At 35.6% G+C, this 26127-nt stretch overlaps 1 protein-coding gene across 1 annotated transcript in view; it reads left to right on the top strand.

The window, feature by feature from the left end:
* The window catches only part of PDS5B (PDS5 cohesin associated factor B), a 205615-nt gene that overhangs the window by 170017 nt on the left and 9471 nt on the right, over positions 1-26127 (top strand). Inside the window, 9 exon segments of the mRNA XM_078147054.1 lie at positions 8358-8472; positions 9374-9506; positions 12140-12259; positions 16455-16517; positions 17435-17580; positions 20485-20584; positions 24700-24964; positions 24967-25138; positions 25230-25340. Of these exon segments, the coding sequence (XP_078003180.1) occupies positions 8358-8472; positions 9374-9506; positions 12140-12259; positions 16455-16517; positions 17435-17580; positions 20485-20584; positions 24700-24964; positions 24967-25138; positions 25230-25340 (1225 nt within the window).

Raw genomic sequence — 26127 nt, 5'->3', positions numbered from 1 at the left:
AGGCAATTGGGGTTAAGTGATTTGTCCAGGGTCAAGTACATGTCAAGTGTTTGAGACCAGATTTGAACTCATGTCTTCCTGACTCCAAGTCCGGAGCTCTGTCCACTGCACCACCTCGCAGGCCATTTCTCTCCCCCCTTCTCCCCCACCCCAATTATTTATTTTTAGTTTTCAGCATTCACTTCCATAAGATTTTGAGTTCTAGACTGTCTCCCCTTCCTTCCCCTTCCCCCTCCCAAAGATGGCATGCAATCTGATATGGGCTATACATATGCATTCATATTAAACATATTTTCACATTAGTCATGTTGTAAAGAAGAATTAAAACCAGTGGGAGAAACCAAGAGAAAGAAGAAACAAATAAACAAAAAGAGAGTGAATGGTATGCTTCAACCTGCATTCAGACTCCTTAGTTCATTTTCTGGATGTGGATAGTATTTTCCATCATGAGTCTTTTGGAGTTGTCTTAGATATGATCTTCATTTCTAACCAGGAAATAGTATAGAATGCTTTAAGCACATGCTTCAGTTCCAATAGAATAAAAGGTCCTTGAATGGAAAGACAATTTTGTTTTCTTCCTTTGTATTCCGAGTGCCTCTCACAGTGTCTTTCTCACAATGGCTTAATAAGTCTTTGAGTCTCATTGAACTACTTGGCTATTCTACGGCTATATTAAGGCAAGACTATTTCCTCCCTCTTAATAGGCTTAAATAATATTTTTATATCTCTTGGGCCCATAACAGGCCCTTACTCTATATTTATTAGATTTTCCAGTAAAATAGTTCCTTTTCATTTATGTTTTCCTAAGATCATGAAATGGTAAGTGAGATTTGACGTTTCAGATTGATTTTTGATAGTACTTTTAATATAGCACATCAGACTTTCATTATTTGCCATCTTTAAGCACTCTTTAGTTCCAGCCATACTGGCCTACTTGCTGTTCTGTATGCTTTGGCCTCACTCTGTCAGGGAGTTGGAGTGTCTTTTTTTGCTGCTATCTCTGGAGCCCCTTCTTGCTGTGTTCTCTCTATTTGTTAGGAGGCCAGCAACTAATATCTCCTGGTCCATTTAACCACTAATCATCAGATTAGCTTTTACAAAAGGATATTATCTCTGTCTCTGTCTCCCTGTTCTGTCCCTCCCCCATGTGTATGTACACACACACACACACACACACACACACACACACACACAGAGGCACACATATGGGTGTGTTTACTTACAAACATTCTCTTCTCCCCTCACTCCCCAACACATGCCTCAGGGTAATAACCTCCTTCCCAAAACCATGTGGGGTAGGAGAATTAGATTCACAACTTAGCTCAAGTCCTACATAGTATTGGTCTTACCAAGTTCACGTCCAAAGGTAGTAAGTAGTATCACTGCTGGCTTCTGTTGAGATGGAGTCCCAAAGGTCACACCAGATTTTTGTTTATGTTTTTGTGCTTCTGGAGGTCTCTTTTTCCCACCTAACTGTTCTCTTGGACTTCATTTTGCCCTCCAGAATCTCATCATCCTGCAAGATCATCTCAACCCTAAATCTCAAATCTCCTTAGTAATCCCCTGCAGCTGGTGTACCCTCCCTTCGTCTAGTTTGAGATCTTGGGAGGTATACAATGCAGAGCTGCTCCTAGATCCTCCATTTAAGGAGGGACCCCAGGGCATCCATCTCAATCATTTTCTACCAGACTGCACTCGAGAGTTCATCTTCCCCCTCTACTGGGTATCTTTTCCCCATCCACTGTTACTCAGTAAACTTTCATAGCTCCCTGTTACCCTGTCCTTAGGGAGTTGTAGCCTAATGGATAAAACATATATTTAAAATAGAAGTACAAAATACAAAAAACACAGCAGGTAAACTTAGAGGAGAAGTCAGGCCCTAGCTACTGGGCCACCAGGAAGGCTCTTCTACAGAAGGTGACATTTTAACTATGTTTTGCTAGGCAGTGGGGTTAAGTGACTTGCCCAGGGTCACACAGCTAGTAAGTGTCAAGTGTCTGAGGCCATATTTGAACTCAGGTCCTCCGGACTCCAGGGCTGGTGCTCTGTCCACTGCGCCACCTGGCTGCCTCTATAACTGTGTTTTGAAGGAAGCCAAGAACTCTAAAGGGAGATAGTAAGGGACAAGAGCATTTCAGGCATAGGGGATAGCCAGTGCAAAGGTATGGAGCTGGGAGTTACAAAGTCATATGTGAGGAACGACAAGTAAGCTAGTATATAGAGTGCTTGAGGGGAGCAAGGGTGTAAAGATAGGAAGAGGCCAGGTTGTGAACGACTTTAAACGACAGACAGAGGAATTTATATTTGATTTTAGAGTTTACAAGAAGCCACTGGAGTTGATTGAGTAAAGGGGCTGGTATGGTTAACCCTGAGTCACTTTGGGAGCTAGTAGAGAATGGATTGGAGTGGCAGGAGAGATGCCGAATTAGGACACTGTTAGTTTTAGCCTAGACAAGAGGTGATGAACTAGGATAGTGGCTGTGTGAGTGATAAGAGGGGTTCAAGGCATGTTGTGAGCAGGATAGGAGAAACAAAAACAAAAGGGAAGAAAAGGAAGTCAAGTGAAGGGAGAGAGAAGGGGAACATGGTAGTGTTGAAACTGGATAGGAAGGAGTCTTGAGTAGGAAAAGCAAAATAGAAGAGGGGAAGCAGAAGTATAGAAACTTAAACACTTAGCTATCAGTCTAATTGTTATATTTAATAGTGGATAAAGAACATTAAATTCTCTGGAGCAGGCCTGCACAACTTGCAGCCCTTGGGCCGCTTGCGGCAGGCAGCTTTTGAAAAATGTAGAGGAAAACATCCTTTGTATATAGAGGAAATCCTTTGGGCCACAAATTGTGCAGGCCTGCTCTAGAGTATAAACGTGAAAAGGAAGGGAACAAACATTTAAGTGTCTACTATATGCTGAACTCTTTTTTTTTTATTAATTTATTTTGATTTATCAGCAATCACTTCCATATGCATTTAAGTTTAAAGTTTTTCTCCCCCTTCCTCCCCACCACCCTCCCCAAGATGGTGCACAATCTGATATAGGCTATACATAAACATTTCTATTAAACATATTTTCACATTAGTGATGTTATAAGTAAGAATTAGAACCAATAGGAGGAAACAAAACTCAACAGAAGAGGAAAAAAATATAGCAAATAGTATGCTTCGATTTGCTTTCAAATTCCATAGTTCTTTCTTTGGATGTGGATAGCATTTTCCATCATGAGGCCTTTGGAGATGTCTTAGATCCTTGTATTGCTGGGAAGGGTTAAGTTTATCAATATCATTCTTCGCACAATGTGGCTATTATTGTGTACAATGTTCTCTTGGTTCTGCTCGCTTCACTCATTTTAATTTTCACTCACTTTAATTTGTTCAAATAACAAATTAAAAATCCTCAATTAAATACCAAATTGGAAATATTGAAAACCAAAGGAAAAATTAAGAAAATTGAAATTAAGAAAACTGTTGAACTGGTAAATAAAACTAAGAGCTGGTTTTATGAAAAAGCCAATAAAATAGATAAACCTTTGATTAATTTAATTTAAAAAAAGAAAGAAGAAAACCAAATTACTAGTACCAAGAATGAAAAAGGTGAATCTACCATCAAGGAAGAGGAAATTAAAACAGTAATTAGGAACTATTTTGCCCAACTGTATGCCAACAAATTTGACAACATTAGTGAAATGGATACATGTTTACAAAAATATAAATTGCTCAGATTAACAGAAGAGGAAATAAAATAACTTAAATAACCCCTTCCCAGAAAAAGAAATTGAACAAGCCATTGATGAACTCCCTAGGAAAAAATCTCCAGGGCCAGATGGATTTACATGCTAATTCTATCAAATATTTAAAGAAAATTCCGATACTATGTAGACTGTTTGGGAAAATAGGTGAAGAAGAAGTCTTACCAAATTCTTTTTATGATACAAATATGGTGCTGATACCTAAACGAGGAAGAGTCAAAACAAAGAAAGAAAATTATAGACCAATTTCTCTAATGAATATAGATGCAAAAATTTTAAATAAAATATTAGCAAATAGATTACAGCACTTTACCACAAGAATAATACATTATGACCAGGTAGGATTTATACCAGGAATGCAGGGCTGGTTCAATATTAAGAAAACTATCAGCATAATTAATCATATCAACACCAAAACTAACAGAAACCACATGATCATCTCAATAGATGCAGAAAAAGCTTTTGACAAAATACAACACCTATTCTATTAAAAACACTAGAGAACATAGATATAAATGGAGTCTTCCTTAAAATAATAAATAGCATCTACCTAAAACCTTCAGCAAGCATCATATGTAATGGGGACAAGCTAGAAACATTTCCAATATGCTGAACCCTTGACAGATATTTCATTTGATCTCAGCCCTGTGAGATAGGTGCTCTTAAAATCGCCTTTTTACAGTTGAGAAAATGTGTGTGTTAGAGACAGACAGACAGACAGAGACACACTGATTGCTGGGGATACAAATAAAAAAAAATCAATCCAGACCTTGCTTTCGTGGAGCAAGAGGCAAGAAGGGGCACAATGGATTAAGCATGGGGTCTGGAGTCTGGAAGAAGAACTGAGTTCAAGTTTGACCTAAGATATATATTAGCTGCCTAACCCTACTCAAGTCACTGTATGCCTCCATTTTCTCAACTGTAACTTATTGCCTCTTGTCGATGAAGGCAAGGTCTGGATTGATTTTTTTTTTATTTGTATCTCCAGCAATCAGTGTCTCTGTCTGTCTATGTCTCTCTCTCTACGCGCACGCACACACACACGCACGCGCGCACACACACACACACACACACACACACACACAACACACACACACACACAGCTAGGTTCTTGTTCTGAGTTATTAGTTGTTTTCCATAGGGAAATTAAATAATTTATTTGAGGCTCAGTTTTTTTTTTTAATCTAAAAAAAACAAGATAATACTTTAGTACCTTACTTGTAGACCTTTTGTTAGGACCACACTCTGTAATGTGAATTTTTATCTGGTAGAAGTCAATATAAAACATATGTACAAGATATAGAGAAGAGGAGAAAGCAGGACAAGGTTCAGGAATAGTGGTTGATTATTCTACATGACTCAGAACTTCGAGCATTCTAAAGGTTGAAACCTCCTAGCCCTTAATGCCATCCCAGGAATATCTCCTGGTGCTTTGATCCAGACCTTGAGGAGATAACCCTTTCCTATTTGAACTGGAAGCTACTCCTCTAATCTCCTGGATTGGATGATTTTTATCATGAGATAAGCCTTTGAAAGAAAATGCAGGCATATCACTAAAACTCCTGCATCTGGGCTCCTAATGCCTGCTACTTACTTGGTAGATTGTGAGATGATGCTTAACTAAGAAATGCTTGTTGCAATTAACTATTTCTTCCCCTGCCTCTTTTAATTGTGGATTTAAAGTAATTTTTTTCAGTTACAAGATAAGGGTTATTTATTTATTTGTTTGTTTGTTTGTTTATTTATTTATTTATTTATTTATTTGGTTTTAGGCAGTTGGGGTTAAGTGACTTGCCCAGGGTCACACAGTTAGTAAGTGTTAAGTGTTTGGTCTGAGACTGGATTTGAACTCAGGTCCTCCTGACTTCAGTGCCAGTGCTCTATCCACTGGACCACGTAGCTGCCCCAAGATAAAGGTTTTAATAAATTTGAAACAATGTTATTAATTGCAGTATAGATTATATGAAGCAAAATAATATACATAAGACTAGAAGGATAAGTTGAAATCAGGTTATGATGGTCTTTGAATGCCAGGCTATGAGGTTATTATTTTATTTCTTAGAAGAAAACATTTTATAATTTAATATTAATATTTTATTTCATTGGAGGAACCATTGAAAGTTTTTGAGCCAGAGTGTGTGTGATGTAATCAGATTACTTTCACAGTGGAATTGGAGGGAGGGTAGAAAGCATATCAGTTAAAAGGCTGTTACATAATTAACTAGTCAAACTCAAATAGAAATGGAGCCACAAAACCATTCATAAGGATCCCTGCAGCAGCGTATTGCCTTAGAAAACCACATTATCTATGTTTCATTGTATTTTTATTTATTTTGTTAAACATTTCTTAATTATATTGTAATCTGTTTGGGGGGGGGGTGTTGGCAAATGGGAGTGTAGTGGGCTTCTAGTCTAGATGATTAGGCCATTAGTAGGATGGTAGTATTAAAAGCAAGGTAAAAAAAATGCAAAGACAGAGTCAACAGTTCTTGACGATTCATTGCACAGGGGTGGGGGTGGGGGTTGATAAAGGAAAGAATTTTTAAAAACCTCAGACATTTTGAGATTAGATGAATGGAAAATTATGATACCGACAATAGACAGTAAGTTAGGAATAAAGGCTGGCATAGGAGACTGTTTTTGAATTCAGTTTTGTTTAGTGAAAAGAGTATTGGGCTTTGGAGTCATATGATGAGGTTGTATATCATAACTGTACTAAGTAGTCAAGTGGCTTTTTCTCTCTGAAACTGTAAAATGAGAGGATTGGACTGGATCACTGATCTCAAATGTTATGGTACTCCTTAGAGAGATCACATGATAATTCACTGAGGGCATTTCTAATTGTTTAAATAAGCCTTGTTAATGTTCATCTATAGGTTGACATGGGTGCCCTGATTTGGTCTGTATGTGAGATGGTCTTCTGTCACCTATTGTAGCTCAGGTATTCTAAGAATGAGGAACTAGCTCCACAGAGTGAAGGGGTTACAGTGACTCTGCCCCTCATTTACTTAATTTAATGTATAATGATTTACTTATGCGTGATTAAGTATTATTTTGTCTAGTTTAGCTAAAACTAAAATTTTTTCTAGTTTAGCTTTAGTATCACAGAATGGACAGGTGGCTTAAAAAGATGCCTGTAAAGGAGCTGTGATTTGATGATAATATGAATAATGTGAACACAAGTAAACAAGAAAATTGCAGAACTGATGTTTGTACTCCTTGTCTGAGTCTTCATCAGTCACTTAAGGTGCAAGCAGTGGTGATCTAATCATATCTGACAATATCAACCACAAATTATCAAGATGATTTGAAAGATGGATTCACATTGACTGCCATTATGAACCTCACTCTAAATGTATATTGCACCTTGAGAGATTATTTTAGATGAAGCCATTTTTTCTCCCAAATATACGGTAGATTTTAAAAAAACAAACATCACATTGAACTCATAAATCAAAACAACTCTGTCCCTCTTTCATTAGCCCTATCTCCTTGGACCCCAAATAATCTTCCAGATTTAGAATACTACCATGATATTGAGACCACTCCCAGTAAGAAGAAAGCACTTTAAAAAGTTGATAGAGAATTGAATTCTTTCCCTAAGCCCTGAACAGTCCACATAGCTCAGTTATAGTGAAGGGCAAGGCCCAGGTTTGCCCTCACCTGTCCCTTAGCAGACATTAATTTTGTTGTTATTATTCTGAATTTGACAAACATCAGCAAACATGGGCATTTTCATATACACAGATGAAGAGAATTATTTATGAAATCATGATTATTATGTACAGCTTGCATTTTTTAAGCATATTTTTGTTAACTTCAAAGCTGTCATGTTTATCTGTGACTCCTGAATTCTTTCTCTTGTCTCTGCATTTTTGTTTAAATGCTTCATTGATGGCCTTTTTTTTTTCTTATGGCATCATTATTAGTGCTTCACCTCTTCTTCCCAAATCCCCTTCCTCCCCTTACAACACCTTTCTAACAAATAAGTGTAGACAAAACAAACCCACTCATTGGCCCTGTCTAAAAGTGTATTTCACACTCTGCACCTCAAATTCTCTACTGTAGCATCTCAAAAAGAAAAGCCATTTACAGGCCTGGTATCAACAAGTGAGTTTGAGACAAAAAGAGGGAATAAAACTTTAAGAAAATGACATGTTTTCACAATGTATCTGTCCCTTTTCCAATTAAAAATAGCGTATTTTTGTATATGGTCCAGGCCAGAAGAAACATGTACTTCATAGGGTTTTTGCTTATCAGGTCGTGAGCCTTTATTAGGAAAGTAGGTTTCATTATTATAATTATTTTCTTAACAAAATTATACTCATGTACGTTTAAATCATTAAGTCATCTACTTTCAGTTATGTTTGGCTACATTCGTGTTGTTGAAATACAGAGGAAGAGACAGCTGTGCATCACTTAAGCTGTGCACACCTATGTGTTAACTTAGTTTGGGCTACACTTTGATTTTCATGTTAGTTGCAGAATGCTTAATGTAAAATATATGTATGCTCACAGTGTATGCGTGTGTGTATGTATGTATGTATGTATATGTGTATGTATGTATGTTTTGCTTTCTAACCCAAATTGTCTCTCCTTTTTTTCCTTTTTCAGAAAAGTTATTATCACTCCTACCAGAATATGTTGTTCCATACACTATTCACCTTTTGGCCCATGACCCAGATTACGTGAAAGTCCAGGACATTGAACAACTTAAAGATGTGAAAGAGTAAGACTCTTACCTACCACATTTCCCACTGCCTGTTTTTAATACTTCCCCTTTCACCTATCCCCTTTTAACTCTTGTAGTTTGTCTTCAGTTACATTGTTAACAACTGCTGATGTCAGCTGTAGTGTTCTTTGGAGAAGCCTTCCCTGGTAATGCCCTAAGTTCCAACAAGCTTCCTTCCAGCTGCTTCACCATGGTTCATTGTTTCGTTGGTCTGACTTATCTCTCCACAAATTTAAATTGCAGCTCCTTTCCTGCTTGTGTTTTTAGACAGTGTTCATACCCTAAATGAAAATTCATTAGGGACAATTCTTGAGTGAGTGAGCCTCTCCAGATTTAATTTAAAAGCTTCTTAAACTGAAGACCACAGAGTATATAGCTGGATACACACTTGAAGCCTTTCGTCTATGGTAAGACTAACCAGCTATGCTTTCTAAACACAGCCATTTAGAGCCCTAGTTAGCTTCCATGCTGTGAAGAGGCAGCACAACGGCACTTTCCTGAAAGGAAAGGGCTTAAAATAAATGGAATACAGTCTTTTCCTTCCAGATGCTAGAAACCAATTTGACTCTTGTTTCTGATATCTCTATTTGAGCCAGTCTTAGAATTTGGTTTCCTTTTGGCTAATTCTGGAGACTTTGGCCTTCTGCTTTAGTTGCAGTGAAATTTTACTTTATTCCTTCACTGTCAATATTCTTTGGAATAACTCAGAAGGATTTGTACTCACATTACTAGCTTGTGTTTAAGTAGCTTGTTTATGTTTAGTGGACGTTTTTTTCTTTAGCAGAATTCCTTAAGGATTCTTAGGTGCTTTGCTTTTGGTTATCCCATATTCATTTTATGAAATACACTAGATAAGATTGTTAACATTATGGCCCACTTTTCTTTTACATTTTTTTAGATGTCTCTGGTTCATCCTGGAAATCTTAATGGCTAAAAATGAAAATAACAGTCATGCTTTTATCAGAAAGATGGTAGAAAATATTAAACAAACAAAAGATGCACAAGGACCAGATGATGCCAAAATGAATGAAGTATGTATTTTTTTGTCCAAGGTTATAGATTGACTTTTAAGTATTAGGTTTTAAGTATACTAATTTTTAACATTTAAAAACAACATGTAAAAAACTTGTTTCTATGAGTTGGTATCGTCTTTGTTCATACATTCCTTCTTATTTACTTTGTTTAATTTCTCCTCTTCTTTTTCCTTCCTTTCTCTTTCCCCCCCCCCCCATCCCCTTTTTGGTCTAGATCTGAGATTTCATTGCTGTGGTTAATGCCAGGTTTGGAAATTCATCTGTCACTTAGTTCTAGAGAAGGGAATTAAATCATTTGGTCATAGGACTAGTATTTGTCAGACAGGACTAGAGCCCAGCTCTTAGTAACTTGAAAGTTGGCCTAGTAAAGGGGTGTGTGTGTGTGTGTGTGTGTGTGTATGTATTTCCCCCCCACACTTTAGCTATGTCCCTATTTTTCCTTTTATGACAAATTTCTATAATCATGGCAGGTGATCAGAAGAAGATATGAACACAATATTAAATCTGTATCTCATAGACTAAGGCTAGAGCACATCTAAACTACTGTAATATGATGCATGTTTGAATATCAGCCTAGAATCATATCCATAAGTAGATGAGTACTTGGGCATGTCATTTGTCTGTTACTTGTTATGTATTCATGTATAAGATAAGGTCCCTGTAATATCTCAGAGTGTTATGGGAAGAGTTAGAACCAGACAGTGTTACAGCGGTTTGTGTGACCAGAATATAAATCTGTTATTTAATCAGGTTAAATCAGAAGTATCTTCAGTTTTATTTTAAAGAAAAAGATTCCACTGTAATCAGTAAGCCTTCTTAAAGGAGAACAACTTATGGAATATCTTAGATTTCAAATCCAATTTTATTTTGTATTTATTATGTAACGTGGATAACATATGTAGAGCATGCTCTGAAAAGCAAGCAAATTACACAAGGTTTTAAAGAGAATTTGAAAGCAGTGGTCTATGTGGGTGTAATAGCTAGTTCATTTGAACATAGTAACTGAACATGTTTTATAATAGACAAATCTTTTGATTCAATCTGAAATTATTTACTTATCTGTTCAGACACCCCATCACAGTCCTTTGTTACAGTTGGGGTAAATAAGCATCTCTTAGGTAAATTCATTTATGTGATCATTGAACTTGGCCATAGAAGTCATCTACTTACAAAAGTGTTATTATTAGATCATTAGTAACATCTCATTCTCTTAAGAAGGGAATGAGCAGCTGGAGTAATTAACTAAACTAAATAACTAAAAGTGAATAGCTGGGGTAAAAATTTTGTTTTGAGAAAATAAGATCAGATTTTATACACATACATACACATACACACACCCCCACCCCCACCCCCATATATATATACCTCTGTATATATACACACACATATATATGTATATATAAACGTACATATATGTACATATGTCAAACATAAAAGCTGGTTTCAGAATTGTATATATATATATATATATACATAAATAAATCAGTAAAACAATTTGCTAACTTGTATCATAAAGACAGCTAAGGCAGCTAAGTGACGCAGTGGATAGAGTGCTGGACCTGGAGTCAAGAAGACTCATCTTCCTTAATTCAAATCTGGCCACACACACTTATTAGCTATGTGACTCTGGGCAAGTCACTTAACCCTCAGTTTCCTCATTTCTAAAGTGAACTGAAGAAAGAAATGGCAAACCACTCCAGTATCTTTGCCAAGAAGCCCCCCCAAATGGGGTCACGAAAAGTCAGACATGACTACAATGACTGAACAACAGTGTTACATTTCACTTTTTAAATAACCAGCATTTATACCCTTTTTTGTAAAGTGCCATGATGAATGAAAGAAGGAAAAAGAAAGAGACAGACAAGAAAAATCCTGTATTAAATGTTTATTGTATGTCATTGTGCTAAGTGTTGGGGATACAAATACAAAAGAAAGGCAATCCTTACCCTCAAGAAGCTTACATTCCATTTGGAGGAGACAACCCAGACAGAGGAGGGGTGGGGGTGGGGAAATCCCAGGGGTAGTAAGTAGAATTAAAGGATAATCAGTTAGTCATACCTTTCAGAAGCAATGGTAATTTTGTTTTGATTACTCTTCCCAGAGCTGGAAATAGAGATTAGTGTACAAGTAGGATATAAGCTAGAGTCACCCCTGCACTGTGACTCAGAAGACCTGGGTTTTCGCCCTGCCTCTCTCTATCTTTAACAAGATATGTGACCTTTTTATAAGTGACCTAAATTTGGCCTCAGTTTCCTCATGTATGATATGAAGAGTATGGACTACATGATCTTTAAATATCTCTCCAGCTTTGAATATCAATGATTCTATGATTCTTTTTATAATTTGCATGATTCTACAATAGTTTTCTTAATACTTATGACTGACTTAAGTTAAACTTTAGTAATTTAAATATTCCTTAAAATAATAACATGAACTCATATTTATATAATATGTATAGTTTACAAAATGCTTTTATCATACCAACCTTATGAGATAGGTAACATAAGTATAATTTTGATATATAGATCATTCTCCCACTGTAAAAAATTGTGACATTCTTATTCTGGTATATTTTCCTCTACAATTTCATGGTTATTTAAAATTCCATGTTTATTTTAATAATATTGTAGAAGCTGTACACAGTGTGTGATGTAGCGATGAATATCATCATGTCAAAGAGCACCACATATAGTTTGGAGTCTCCAAAAGACCCAGTACTTCCAGCACGTTTTTTCACTCAACCTGACAAGGTAAGTAGTTTGAGTAAGTTGAAGCAACCTGTTATATCAGAATGGAGTCATAGGCAACTTCTGGATAGGGCAGGTGAGAAGGGGGATAGGACAAGACCCATAAAATCATCCTGTAAGTACTAAGGTTGAAGGTGAGCTTCAGTCAAAGTTAGGAGTCTTCAACAATCAAACTGGAATTGTATTTTGATACTTGAGCCAGGTTGGAGTTACAATCAGAGGCAAAACTGAAGAAAGAAAGTGTGGTAAAAGGAAGGAAGGAAGGAAGGAAAGAGGGAGGGAGGGAGAAAGAAGTGTGGTAAAAGTATGCCGCTCAAGTGTCACTGTGTAGAGGCACAAGGGGTAAAAATCTATGGGTAAAGGCCTAGTACAGGAGTGGGGAACCTGTGGCCTTGAGGTTACTTGTGGCCCTCTAGGTCCTCAAATGAGGCCCTTTGACTGAATGCAAACTTCACAGAACAAATCCCCTTAATAAAAAGGATTTGTTCTGTAAAACTTAGACTCAGTCAGAAGGCCGCACCCAAGGACCTAGAGGGCCACATGTAACCTCAAGGCCATAGGTTCCTCACCCCTGGCCTAGTATATAGGCATGGGTCAAGAGCTGAGGCTTGTGTCCCTTTCAGAACAAAACTTCTGTTTATAACTTTATTTCTTTACTTTCCACTAACTTCTCCACCCCTTAAAACTCACTTTTGATCCCACCTCTCAACAAAAACTACTCCCTTCAAGGTCAGCAACAGTCTCTTAATAGCTAAATACAGTGGCCTTTTCTTAGTCTTCATTTTTTTACTTCTTTACAGCATTTCACAATGTCAGCTACCCATCTTCCTGGATAATCTCTATTCTTTGATTTTGGGGGATAGTGTGCTTTCCTGGTTATTCTCCCACCTCTGACCAATCTTTAGTCTCCTTTATCGGGCCCATGCCCTGTCCTCTGGGTATGAGTGCACCCCAGGGTTTTTCTTAGAGCACCTTCCTTTTGATCTTTATACTCTTAAAAACCTCATAATCTCTAAGGATTCAATTATCTCTTTGTCAAGGTCTCCCAAATACATGTATCCAGCGTTCTCTGTCCTGAACTCCGGTTCCACATCACTAACTCCTTGCTAGACATATCATCCTGGATGTCCAGTAGTCATTTGAAGTTCAACATGTCCAAAAGTGATCTCATTTATCCTTAAATCCATCCATCTTTTGAACTCCCTGTATTGCAGTACCATTCTTCTAGTCCACTTGAGTTTTCAAACTTGAAGTGATCCTTGATTCTTTACTTTCCTTCCTGCCCTTGATAGCCAGTCATTTGCTACTTCTTGTTAATTTCTACTTTTATAATTTCTCTCTTCAATCCCTTTTTCTACACTTACCCATCCAACCTTAGTTGACATCTTTTGTCTAAATCTTTACAATAGACTACTGAATAGGCTTCCTACATCTAATCTCTGTCTTCTCCAGTTCACCTCCAAGATAATCTGCTATGTTATTTGTTATTCTTTATATTCTAACCATGTCATTTTCTTCCTCAAGAAACTTCAATGACTCCCTATTACCTTGGATTAAATGCAAACTTCTTTGTTATTTCAAATTATGTCACAATCTGACTTCAGCCTTTCTTTCCTGCCATTATTTCTCTTTACATAGTTTATTTTCAAGCTAGATTGGCCTACTTGCCAGTCTACATGCATAATATTCTGTGTCTTTTCTCCATGCCTTGCCTCTTGCTGTTGTCATGCCAGGAATGTTCTCTTTTCTCACTTTAATTGCTTAGGATCTGTAGCTCCCTTCAGAGCTCATCTTAAGTGCCACCTTCTTCATTAGGCTTTTCCTGACTTCTCTCATTGTTAGAGCTTCCTATCCCTAATTACTTTGAATTTATTTGTTTGTATTTCATATTGTATGTGTACATGTTGTCTTCTTCCAGTTGAATGTAAGCTGCATGAGGGAAGGGGCAGTTTCTTTTTTTTTTCATCTTTTTTTTTTAAATAATTTTTTAATTTTTTTTTCCATATGCTTTTGAGTTGAAAATTTTTTCTCCCTTTTCCTCCCCCCCCTCCCCAAGATGGCACACAATCTGATATAACCTTTACATTTACATACCCATTAAACATATTTTCACATTAGTGAAGTTGTAAGTAAAAATTAAAACCAATAGGAGGAACCATCAGAAAGATGAAACAAAACTCAACAGAAGGTAAAAATAAGTGATAGCGATTCGACTTCCATAGTTCTTTCTTTGGATGTGGACAGCATTTTCCATCCCAAGGCCTCTGGAGATGTCTTAGATCCTCATAATGCTGAGAAGGGTTCAGTTTAACGTGGCTGTTATTGTGTACAAAGTCCTCTTGGTTCTGCTTACTTCACTCAGCATCAGATCATGTAAGTCTTTCCAGGTTTTTCTGAAGTCAGCCTGTTCATCATTTCTTATAGCACAATAGTATTCCATTACATTCGTATACAACAACTTGCTCAGCCATTCCCCAGTTGATGGGCATCCTCTCAATTTCCAATTCTTTGCCACCACAAAAAGAGCTGCTATGAATATTTTTGTACCTGTGGGTCCTTTTCCCATTTGTTTGATCTCTTTGGAATATAGCCCTAGAAGTGCTATTGCTGGATCAAAGGGTATGCACATTTTTGTAGCCCTTTGGGCATAGTTCCAAATTGTTCTCCAAAATGGTTGGATCATTTCACAACTCCACCAACCATGTATTAGTGTTCCAATTTTCCCACATCCTCTCCAACATTTATCATTTTCCTGTTTTGTCATGTTGGCCAATCTGATAGGTGTGATGTGGTACCTCAGAGTTGTTTTGATTTGCATTTCTCTAATCAATAACGATTTAGAGCATTTTTTCATGTGACTATAGATGGCTTTAATTTCTTCATCTGAGAACTGTCTGTTCATATCCTTTGACCATTTATCAATTGGGGAATGGCTTGTGTTCTTATAAATTTGTCTTAATTCTCTATATATTTTAGAAATGAGGCCTTTATCAGAGAGACTGGTTGTAAAAATTCTTTCCCAGTTTTCTGCCTTCCTTCTAATCTTAGTTGCATTGGCTTTGTTTGTACAAAAACTTTTCAGTTTAATGTAATCAAAATTATCCATTTTGCTTTTCATAATGTTCTCTATCTCCTGTTTGGTCATGAATTCTTCTGTTCTCCATAGATCGACTTTATTTTGGTATATGGTGTGAGATTTGGGTCTATGCCTAGTTTCTGCCATACTCTTTTCCAGTTTTCCCAGCAGTTTTTTTCAAAGAGTGTGTTCTTATCCCAGAAGCTGGGGTCTTTGGGTTTACCAAATAATAGATTACTATAGTCATTGACTACTGTGTCTTGCATATTTAACCTATTCCCCCGATCCACCTCCCTATTTCTTAGCCAGTACCAAGCAGTTTTGATGATTTGCTGCTTTATAATACAATGTAAGATCTGGAATTGCTAGGCCACCTTCCCCTGCATTTCTTTTCATTAGTTCCTTTGATATTCTGGACCTTTTGTTTCTCCAAATGAATCTTGTTATTATTTGTTCTAACTCTATAAAATAATTTTTTGGTAGTTTGATTGGTATGGCACTGAATAAGTAAATTAGTTTAGGTAGGATTGTCATTTTATTATATTAGCTCGGCCTACCCATGAGCAACTGATGTTTTTCCAATTATTTAGATCTGATTTTATTTGTGTGAAAAGTGTTTTGTAATTGTGTTCATAAAGTTCCTGGGTTTGGGAGGGGGCCGTTTCATGTTTCTCTTTGTAATCCCAACACCTGGCACACAGTGCCTAGCAAACACTTGTTGAAATCAAATTTAGTTGTGAATATTAGCTACAAGGAAACAGTCAAAGAATGAAGTTGAAACTGGAAACAGTTTATTGGAATTTGGAACAGGCAATTGGGCCCACTTAGCAGCCCTAAATACAGAGTATGACTTCACTTCAAGTCAGGACTTTCTTTTATTCATTCTTCACTCAGAGTTATAATTTGTGGAATGAAGTATAATTTAATAATAATGGCTCAGTTAAGAGGATTTAGTTTATGCACACAAAGATCCCTCAAATAATTTAAAATAAAATTAAGATTTCAGATGATTTTTATTTAGTAGCGTAAAATTTGTTATTTTCTACCATACATTTAACCTCCTTGATTTCACAACTATATTTTCCCATATGTTCACTGATTACTTTTTTCCTTTGCTTTTAGAACTTTAGTAACACCAAAAATTATCTGCCTCCAGAAATGAAATCCTTCTTCACTCCAGGAAAGGTACATTTTGATGAAAATTAAAGGGTTTGTTTATTGTAGTTTCTTTTCATTGATGTGATCACTGACATAATTCCATCTTGCACTTCTATATTTCTTTCCAGAATTTACATAAGCTAGAAAAATTAATTTTTAGAAACATTCTTATTGGCTAATAGGTAATTAAATACCCCTTTTCCAAAAATACAAACTAAAGCATGATAAATTGCTAGTATTTCCTCAGCAAGCCAATAAAATTTGGAATAAATTCATGGCATTCTAATTTTTAGACATCATCTTTCAATGTCAAAATGTAAATTCTGAAACAAAATGTAATCACATATTTTTCTATAGAGCAAATTTAGTAGTGTAGCTAGTGTTGTTGATTGCAGTATTCACTAACTCTCAATTTCCTTTTGAACCTCTTGCCTCGTAACTGAAATACTACATGTTTGCCTTCCATGTGGCTTTAAATTTATATTTGAGCAAAATATATCTTTATTTAATTGAATTTTTTTAAGACTGGATCTCTATCTCACCCATACTGGAAGTTTAGTGGCCACACATAGACTTGATCCCTGTGATAGGCACAGGAATTTTGATATGCTGTTTCTGTTGCCTCCTTAGGCAACCTGGTGATTCTCCCACTCCCAGGGGCTCCACATAATGATGTCAGATTTAGTACAACACCTGATCAGCTTAACCTACTACTTCTCATAACTCTCAAGCCCAAAAGATCCACCATCCTCAGCCCCTGGTAGCAGGGATTACAGGCGTGTACCACTATACCCAGCTCAAATTCAGTTTATAGACTTACTGCTTACAAGACAATTCTGTTGATTTGTACTCAAATATTTTGACAGTAATACCTGTTTCCTAATTATTTAACATGTAATTTGTTGTTTTTAATTGGATGATCAAGCTTGTATCTTTTATTTCAGCCTAAAACAGCCAATGTTCTTGGAGCTGTTAATAAGCCTCTTTCATCAGCAGGCAAGCAATCTCAGTCTAAATCTTCAAGAATGGAGACTGTGAGCAATGCAAGTAGCAGCTCAAATCCAAGTTCTCCAGGAAGAATTAAAGGAAGGTATGTATGTGACAGTTAACAGTGATTATGGATGTTACAAAGTTAATTAACTTTTAAAACACTCTAACCTGAAATATTTTGTATGAGTGAGTAGGTGTCACTATTCTCTATATTCTAAAATAGGCTGTCATTCTTCTCCAACTTAAGATTTATGAAGTCATATGAAATGCTTATTCTTAAGGATTGATGAGTCTTTAACAACCCTCCTCCCCCTCACTTCCAGACTCTCTTCCCATAGCAAGTATTGAAAGAACTTTCCTATAATGATATGATAATAACCTAATTTTAAAAGAAAATGTGATATAGTGGATACAGAGCTGGCATAGGATCCAGGAGGCAGCTAGTGGCACAGGAAGTCAGCCCTAAATTCAAATATGACCTGAGACACTTATGAGCTGTGTGACTCTGACCAAGTTATCTGACTCCTTTCTGCCCCATTTTCCTCTTCTATAAAATGAGAATAATAATAATTATAATAATAATATTTGTTTCCGATGGTGGTTATGAGGATCATATGAGATATGTGTAAAGTGCTTAGCACTGTTCCTGGCACAGAGTAGGTGCTATGTAAATGCTTATTTCCTTCCTTTTAGGAAGACCTTGACTCAAGTTCCTCCTCTGACCCATATTTTCTGTGTGACTCTGGCCAAATCACTTAACCTCTCAATGCTCTAGGCCAGTGGTGTCAAGTTCGGATAAAAACAGATCTCTGCAGGCTTCATATTACTTAGAAAACCACAAATTAACATTTTCTATGTTGTATTGTGATTTTATTTATTTTGTTAAACACTTCCCAATTACATATCAGTCTCACTGGGACCCTGTGGGAGTCTGGCGCTTCTGTTCTAGTCAGTTCTCTAAGATAAGGTATGTGTGAACCTTATAGCACTGGAGGGAGATTCTTTTCCTGGAAGGTCCCTGTATCAGATCACAAGGCCAGTTCTTGTTTTAAGCCGTCCTTTTCACTTGACTTTTGTAAAGTTTTAGTATGGAACTAATTAAATTTTGAAACTTCTTCAGTAATTTTAGATGCTCAAAGACCCATGTTTGCTGGATCTATATTACTTGACTACAGTGGAACATCACAGAGGCATTAGTTATTGCCAATTTGGGGAGTTGCACAACTGATGATATGGAATAAGATATTCTTGACAGTAAAAGAAGGGAGGAATGATATATCTTTTTCAGTAACCTTGGTAAAGGCGTAGGGGTTATATTTCTGGCTGATCCAAAAAATAGAAAGCGGAAATGGTAATTCATAGCTGTGATTTCATCTGTGGAGGGACTTCTGTTGTAAGAATTCCCTCTTCAGATGGAAATGAGCAGCATGTTTGAAATGTGTAGCCTCATATGCTTTGGAGAACTTATAGAGCAAGTGATTTTCCTGTGGTCATGGTATTTATCAGAGGCAAGACCAAAACCTACATCTTCCCGACTCAAAGAGTGACATTCAATTCTACTAGACCACAATTGTCTTTCTCTGACATTCATGATGCTGTCTAAATCATCTGCCCCAGAGCTTCAATGATTAATGTATTGACATTGAAATTCCCTACATTATACCCCGTCTTCAACTGTCAACTGGACATATTCTCTTAGATATCTTCGCTTGAGTCTAAAACTAACCTTTGCTTCCAAAGTGATTTTCTTTCTTTATTTCCTGTTTATGTTGATGATAGTATTTTCCTAGTCACTTAATAGATAATAATAGTCTCTCAGAAACATCTTTGATTCCTCCCTCTGTCTCTTTCAAAGCCAGTCAAGAAGACTTCTTTCTTTCGTATGTTCCCTTTTCTACCACTTAGTTTCAGACCCTTGTATTCAGGCCTGAACTACTGAAACAGATTTCTAACTGATTACCTTGACTTTTTAATCCATTTTCTATACCACCAATAAATCAGCATTCCTAAAACATGGTTTTGATTATATTATTTCTTAAAATGACTATCATTACAAATAGTAAAATCCAGATTCCTTAGCCGACGATACTCAAGACCCTTTATAGCAGAGATTCTTAGTCTTATTTTGTGTCATGTACCTCTTCATCATTCTGGTGAAGTCTATGAACTCCTTAGAATTTTTAAAATAAAATAAATACATAGAATTACAAAGGAAGCCTATTATTTTGAAATAGTTATCAAGTTTATGAACCACCTCCACCTCCCAGTTAAAAACCTTTGCTTTGTAATCTCACTCCAACTTTATTTTTCTTGTATCCTAACACTCTGATCTTATTATTTCCCCAACAGGCCACGTTTGTTCCTCTCCTTGAACTTAGGTTCATGCCACTTAGTGGGTACTTCATCATATAAAACTTTTGTTCATGTATTTAAGTTTTGTGGACATAAGATCATAGATCTAAATCTGGAAAAGACTTGTGAGGCCATCACCTCCAAAACTTTTATTGTCTCTTCAATGAAAAATAAGTTCTTTTGGGAGAAAGGTTATCTTATTTTTCTTTTATATTAATATAGCATTTTGTATGTGCTAGGTGATAGATGCTCAGTAAATACAATTGAGTTTCATGCTTCTGTTGGTGAGATGTGAAAAGCCCCCTTTTTTTCCTCCACATTTTCCTTTCTCCACATTTATGTAGACGATTCTTAATGTCTTTAAAATTATTAATGATAACACTAGAATTTTAGCTCTTAACAAAAAAGTACTGCAGCTAGTATTGAATGAGTTGTGGAAGAATTAAATTATGCAGGCTTTAAAAGAATGAGAATCCTACAAAGAATTTACAGTCCCATCCTACAAAGCCATGCTAGGGAAGTTTTTGAGAGTTAGAGAGAGAGAGAGAGAGAGAGAGAGAGAGAGAGAGAGAGAGAGAGAGAGAGAGAGAGTGTAAAATATATAATGATAAATGTAATAATTGTAAATAATGATAAATATTTGTTTTGAAAGGCTTGACAGCTCTGAAATGGATCATAGTGAAAATGAAGATTTCTCAATGTCTTCGCCTCTGCCAGGAAAAAAGAGTGACAAGAGAGACGACTCTGATCTTGTAAGAGTGAGATGTTGGGTTGTGTCTGATAATAATTGTTATAAAACTGGTACTATAGTAGTAATTTTTCTCAACTTCATAAAGCTAGAATAAATCAGTTAATTTTTCTCTTTTTTTCCACTCTGAAGATTTGGTTTTCTTTTTAGTTTATTTTCATATTTCAAGTAACAAGTTTTTAAAATTAATATCTCCCTCTTACTACCCTCTTCTCCCCCTTTGAGCAAATATTAATAAAACAAACCCCTCAGTACATAGTTCAGCGAAACAAATTCCCAAATTCTCCCTGTCGGAGAACTTGTATCTTTCTCGGTTTTGAGTTTATTGCCTCACTGTCATGAGATGAGTAGCGTATTGTATCTTCATTCTTTTGGGCTCATGTTTTATCATGGCAGAATTCTAAGTCTTTCAGAGTTGTAAAGTTTTTCAAAGTTATTTTACTCTACGATGTTGTCATTGTATACATTTTTGTCCTAGTTCTGCTCACTATACTCTTCATCATTTCATAAACATTTTCTAGTTTCCTCTGAAGTTATCCACTTCATAATTTCTTATTGTACAGTAATATTTTGTTAGATTCATGTCCCACAGCTTGTTTAGCCATTTCCCAAATCCTTAGTTTCCATTTTGGGGCTACCACAAAAAGAGCTTCTATAAATTTCATGGATGGCTTTCACAAATTTTAATTCTCAGGTTTAATAGTGACATAGGAATCCTACAATATTATTAAATGATTTGAGTTTTTTTTGTCATTCCAATGAATAAATTTTACTCCCTTAACTTAGTAACAAACTACTGTATAGCATTATTGATAGTATTTTGCATTTTAAAAAACTGGCCATGTAATACATTCTTAGATGACTTGATGGAAAAAGTAGTCCAAAAGCAAAAGATTAAGATAATGACCTTATAGCATTAACATTTTGGAGATTTTATAAACACGGTATTTTGTTTCCAATATAGTAGAAAAACTTACACAGGTTCCATATAGAGTCATAGTTTGCTTCTTAAACTTTTAAATTTCAATAGTTTTTGGTGTGTATGTATGATAGAAACAATTTGAAAATGGCATTTAAAGGTAAATCTGCTAAGGATTTTTGAACATTTGAAGTACCTAGCTGTGCACTTTCATATGACTCAGCATATATCATGGCAAGAGTTCTCAGTTTGATTTTCTAGCCCTATGAAAAACTAATTGACGTTCCTAGCTCCTTTGTTTCCCCAAAGCAAGTAGCTTGGCTGTGAATCAACTGCATCTTTACCTTGACCTCAAAACAGGAATTTCAACAGCAACTGTTAGGAGGTGAACAAAGGAGATCTATGTCTACCATTTTGTTTTGGAAAAAAAGAAGAAGAGAAAGAAACTTGTATTGTCATAGCAGGGTGGAATGAAGCACTATCCAAATAAAAAGTAGATATAATGGGTTTAATTGTTATTTTTGTGAACTTCTTTGAAGTGATTTTCATATAATTATTTTCCTTTGCTCCTCCAGGTCTCCCAGATCATGGTTTTCACTAATGATATCTTTTTTTTTTAATCTTCATTCAGTTAGCAGTTAGATTTTTATTCATTATATCCTTCTAGTAATGGTGGAGAATTTTCTTCTCATACGTTTTAAGAAATGCTACTCGTTTATTAATAAGATTTAGTTTACAATGGCCATTTTTCATTTGTCACAGGAATCTGAACTTAGACTGTATACAATTTTGCAGTGTAGTTCTAAACTTCTAAATACATAGTTTACGGTGTTATTTACATCATCTATGTATAACTCAACTCATTTAAGTTTTAAAGTGAATACAAACTTTATGAAAATCTTGTATAGTGCTATAATCTAGCAAAAAATTAGGTAGGGACTTTGAGAATGATTCTGAACTTATTACTTCTCTATTAGGTGAGTTTTTTTAACTACTATAATCAATTTGAACAGCAGTGCTTCAAAGCACAAAATAATTTATTGTTCGTGGCCCTGTTTGATGACACACAGGTTCCAAGTTAAAATAATTGTTTTTTTGAATTTTTTACTGAATTCCAATTTACATTAAATTGAAATTGTTTTCTAGTTAACTGTTTTGCCCATATTATCATCCCACTATTACTCTTTTAAAGTTTTTACTGTAGTAGTCTATTACTGATTTGTTTTCTCCCTTTGTTATTGAAACAATATTTGCAATTTTTTAATTACTTAAAAGCAATTTTATTCCCAGATGATAAAAAAGAATTGGAAGAAGAAAGTGATTCTATAATCCCAGCCCATAAAAATCACAGAATCTGTGGATTGGAGGACACCTTAAGAAATTATCTGATCACAGCTCCCTCCTAAACAGAAATCCCTTCTGTGATATCCATGTTTCATCATTGTCTAATCTCTGCTTAAATAATTCTAGCATGATGAGCTCCCTGCTTCATGATGCAGTGAAGTCTTCTGTTACTTGATAACTTAATTATTACGAAGTTTTTCTTCTTTATAGGGAGTGAGAATTTGCCTTCTTTTGCTTTTACCTTTTGTAATTAATTTTGCCTTTTGGAGCAACTGAGAACAACCCTTTTCTGTGAAAGCTTTTCAACTCTTTGTATATTTCTAATACATGTCATTTGCATATCCATTGGAGCCACTCTATGACCTGAGCCCTTGTAGAATGTCCCCAAAGAGGGAGCATAATAGTTAAGTTGTGTTATTTTAAGAATGCTAGAAGCATTAAGAAAAATTGACTTTTGTTTGCAAATCATAAGTTATGTGGATAATTTGATTATTATTATTGAATAATTTTAAAACTGATTTAAGAAGTATTTGAAATTCAGATTAACCCCAACTCTCAGGAGGGCAATTCACCTGTGTGTTTTTTCTGTCTCAGATTTACACCATATTTTCTTTTATCATTGCAATGAGTATAAAAAGAATATTTGGTCAAACATAAACTCCTAAGAAATAGTGAGCTTTTGGTGGTTCTGTAGGTGCTTTTCACTTTCCATTCCCTTCTACAGTGTATGTGATGCCAGCTACTCTTTCATTCTCTCATGCTATGTTAATAGTAATCGTGGAGGTAATGTGAATTACAGTAGTTACGACTTTTTTGTGTGCTTTCTCAGGGGACCTTAAATATTATTGTCAGTCTCTAATTGAGTAAGACTCCCTAAAGCAGTAAATTTCTTAGTGGCTTGATATCTTAAGCAAATCTTTTCAGTCTCCATCTGCTGGTCAATGCTATAAATTCCAAATAAAGTAGCATTGTAATTTACTGTGAAATTTCATTAATTTTCATTGTTTGTAATTGAAAGGAGTATTATTTGAGTGAAACAGAAGCACTTTTTTCATCTAAAAATGTTTTGGTGAGCTTTGAATTCACTTACTACTATACCTTTGCATTTTTCATTTACAAAATGAAGGGAATCCTTTGAAATATTTGCAGATTAGTAATAATGCTTATGTAGAATTTCTTTATGTCTTGACATATATGTAAAATTACCATTATTATTGACTAGAAGAACAGGTTCATTGAAGATTAATTAATTGATTAGTTAATTAATTAATTAGAACTGATTAGACAGAAGAGGCTAGAGGACTGGTCTTAGTCCAAAACATCAATTTCAAATCTTGCCTCTGATATATAGCTGTGTAAATGTGGGCAAGTGACTTAACATCTTAGTGCCTCTGGCAACTCTCTTAAGACTATAAGATACAGAAAAGTAGCTCATCTGTACCACTGGAAGGTTGTTACTAACTAGAATTCCCTGTATATTCCTGGTCTGTGCACCTCTTCCCTCATTCTTATCCCATTGCCCCGCAAAAAAGAACCAAAGATTGAGATGCTTAATCCAGAAATTCTCTTTTTGTAAAATATCACCTTCTTTGCTTAGTTTTATATTGTACTGGTTAATTATTGTTATTCTAGGATGTTTCCATTTAGGTATAAGAACCTTAAAATCAAGAACACTCCCTGGGAATTTTTTGATTCCATAACAATGATTAGTCATGCATCTGTTGCATTTTATACATATTATTATTCTTAGTTACTTTTTCTTCACAAACATTGGTAACTGTAATTTTTACTTGCTACATTTTTCACTGTATATATAGTTATTTTCGTTAAAGCAGTAATCTGATTTTGATTTTCAGTCTGAACTTGAGAAGCCAAGGAGCCGAAAGAAGACACCTGTTACAGATCCAGAGGAGAAGTTAGGTATGGATGACTTAACCAAATTGGTTCAGGAACAGAAACCAAAGGGGAGTCAGCGAGGGAGAAAAAGAGGCACAGCTATGTCTGATTCTGATGAACAGCAGTGGCCAGAAGAGAAGAGGCTCAAAGAAGATCTCTTAGAAAATGAGGATGAACAGAATAGCCCTCCCAAAAAGGGCAGAAGAGGACGACCCCCTAAAGCTGTTGGGGTGGCACCCCAAAAGAAGAGCCAGCAATTAAAACATCTAAGAGAGGAGGCCGGAAAAAACCTGGCACCCCAGCAGCAGAGGAGGAGGAAGAAGAAGAGAGGCAGAGTGAAAACATGGAACAGAAACAAAAGGGCAGACAACATAGAACATCTAGAAGAGCACAACAGAGGTAGGTATCTGTAACTGTTGACTGCTTATATTTTAGTTATGATATCATAAATCATAATTTGATGCTATCAAAATTTGGGTCTTCCCCAAAGCAGAACAGAATCTTCTGAAAGTAGTGCAGTTGAATCCACACAGTCCACACCACAGAAAAGACGAGGAAGACCACCAAAAACGCCACCACCATCACAACCAAAAAAAAATGTGTAAGTTGTGAATGCAATAATATTAAATTGCAAACATTTCAAATAACTTTATAAAATTTCATGATAGTGTATCCAGTGCTATATTTAAACCCACACATATTAATCAGCCCTATTATCGTTGGCAAAATAGAATTTTGTCAATCTTTAACTGGGTCATCAAGAGCCCGGTTAGCCCACTGGCACCACTTTAACATTTTAGCGAACTTGAAAACAAATCTTTATAAATGCATGCCAAATTCTTCATTTAGACATTACACATGGAGACACTGGTAACTGTGTAAACTCTTTGTGAGGGGAATGGTCAGAACACTTTGGACCTATCCTCTTCTCTTTTCCTCCCATTTTTCTTTGTACTCTTCTCCCCCCCCCTTTTTTTTTTAAAGAACTCTTCCCATTTCAAGATTCATCTTTGTGAACATATTGGAAAAAATACTCTTATTGAAAAATAGCATTCGTCTTTCTTGTATTACTATAGAAAATAATTTGTTTTCCTATAAATATTTTTCTGATGATTCACCTCGCTTATATTTGTTTTCAAATCACAAATACATATATGTGCAGGCACATATTTATCTGTACATAGAAAGTTTTATATAATAGTACTGTTGGATCAACTTTCAAAAATAAGTTTTAGTTCAGAATCATTTTTACTAAAAAGTATATTTTCCTCCACTATTCTTTTTTTCTGAATAATGTGAATGAGAGAGATCCAGAATAAAATTATTTAAGCATATTAGTTATTGAAATTCATTAATACTTTTATGTATATGTAACATAAATATTATTT

This window comes from Phascolarctos cinereus, unplaced genomic scaffold (assembly GCF_003287225.1).
Source record: "Phascolarctos cinereus isolate Bilbo 61053 unplaced genomic scaffold, phaCin_HiC Scaffold_726;HRSCAF=1367, whole genome shotgun sequence".
NCBI classification, from domain to species: Eukaryota; Metazoa; Chordata; class Mammalia; order Diprotodontia; family Phascolarctidae; genus Phascolarctos; species Phascolarctos cinereus.
This window is presented reverse-complemented; position numbering and strand designations above follow the sequence as displayed.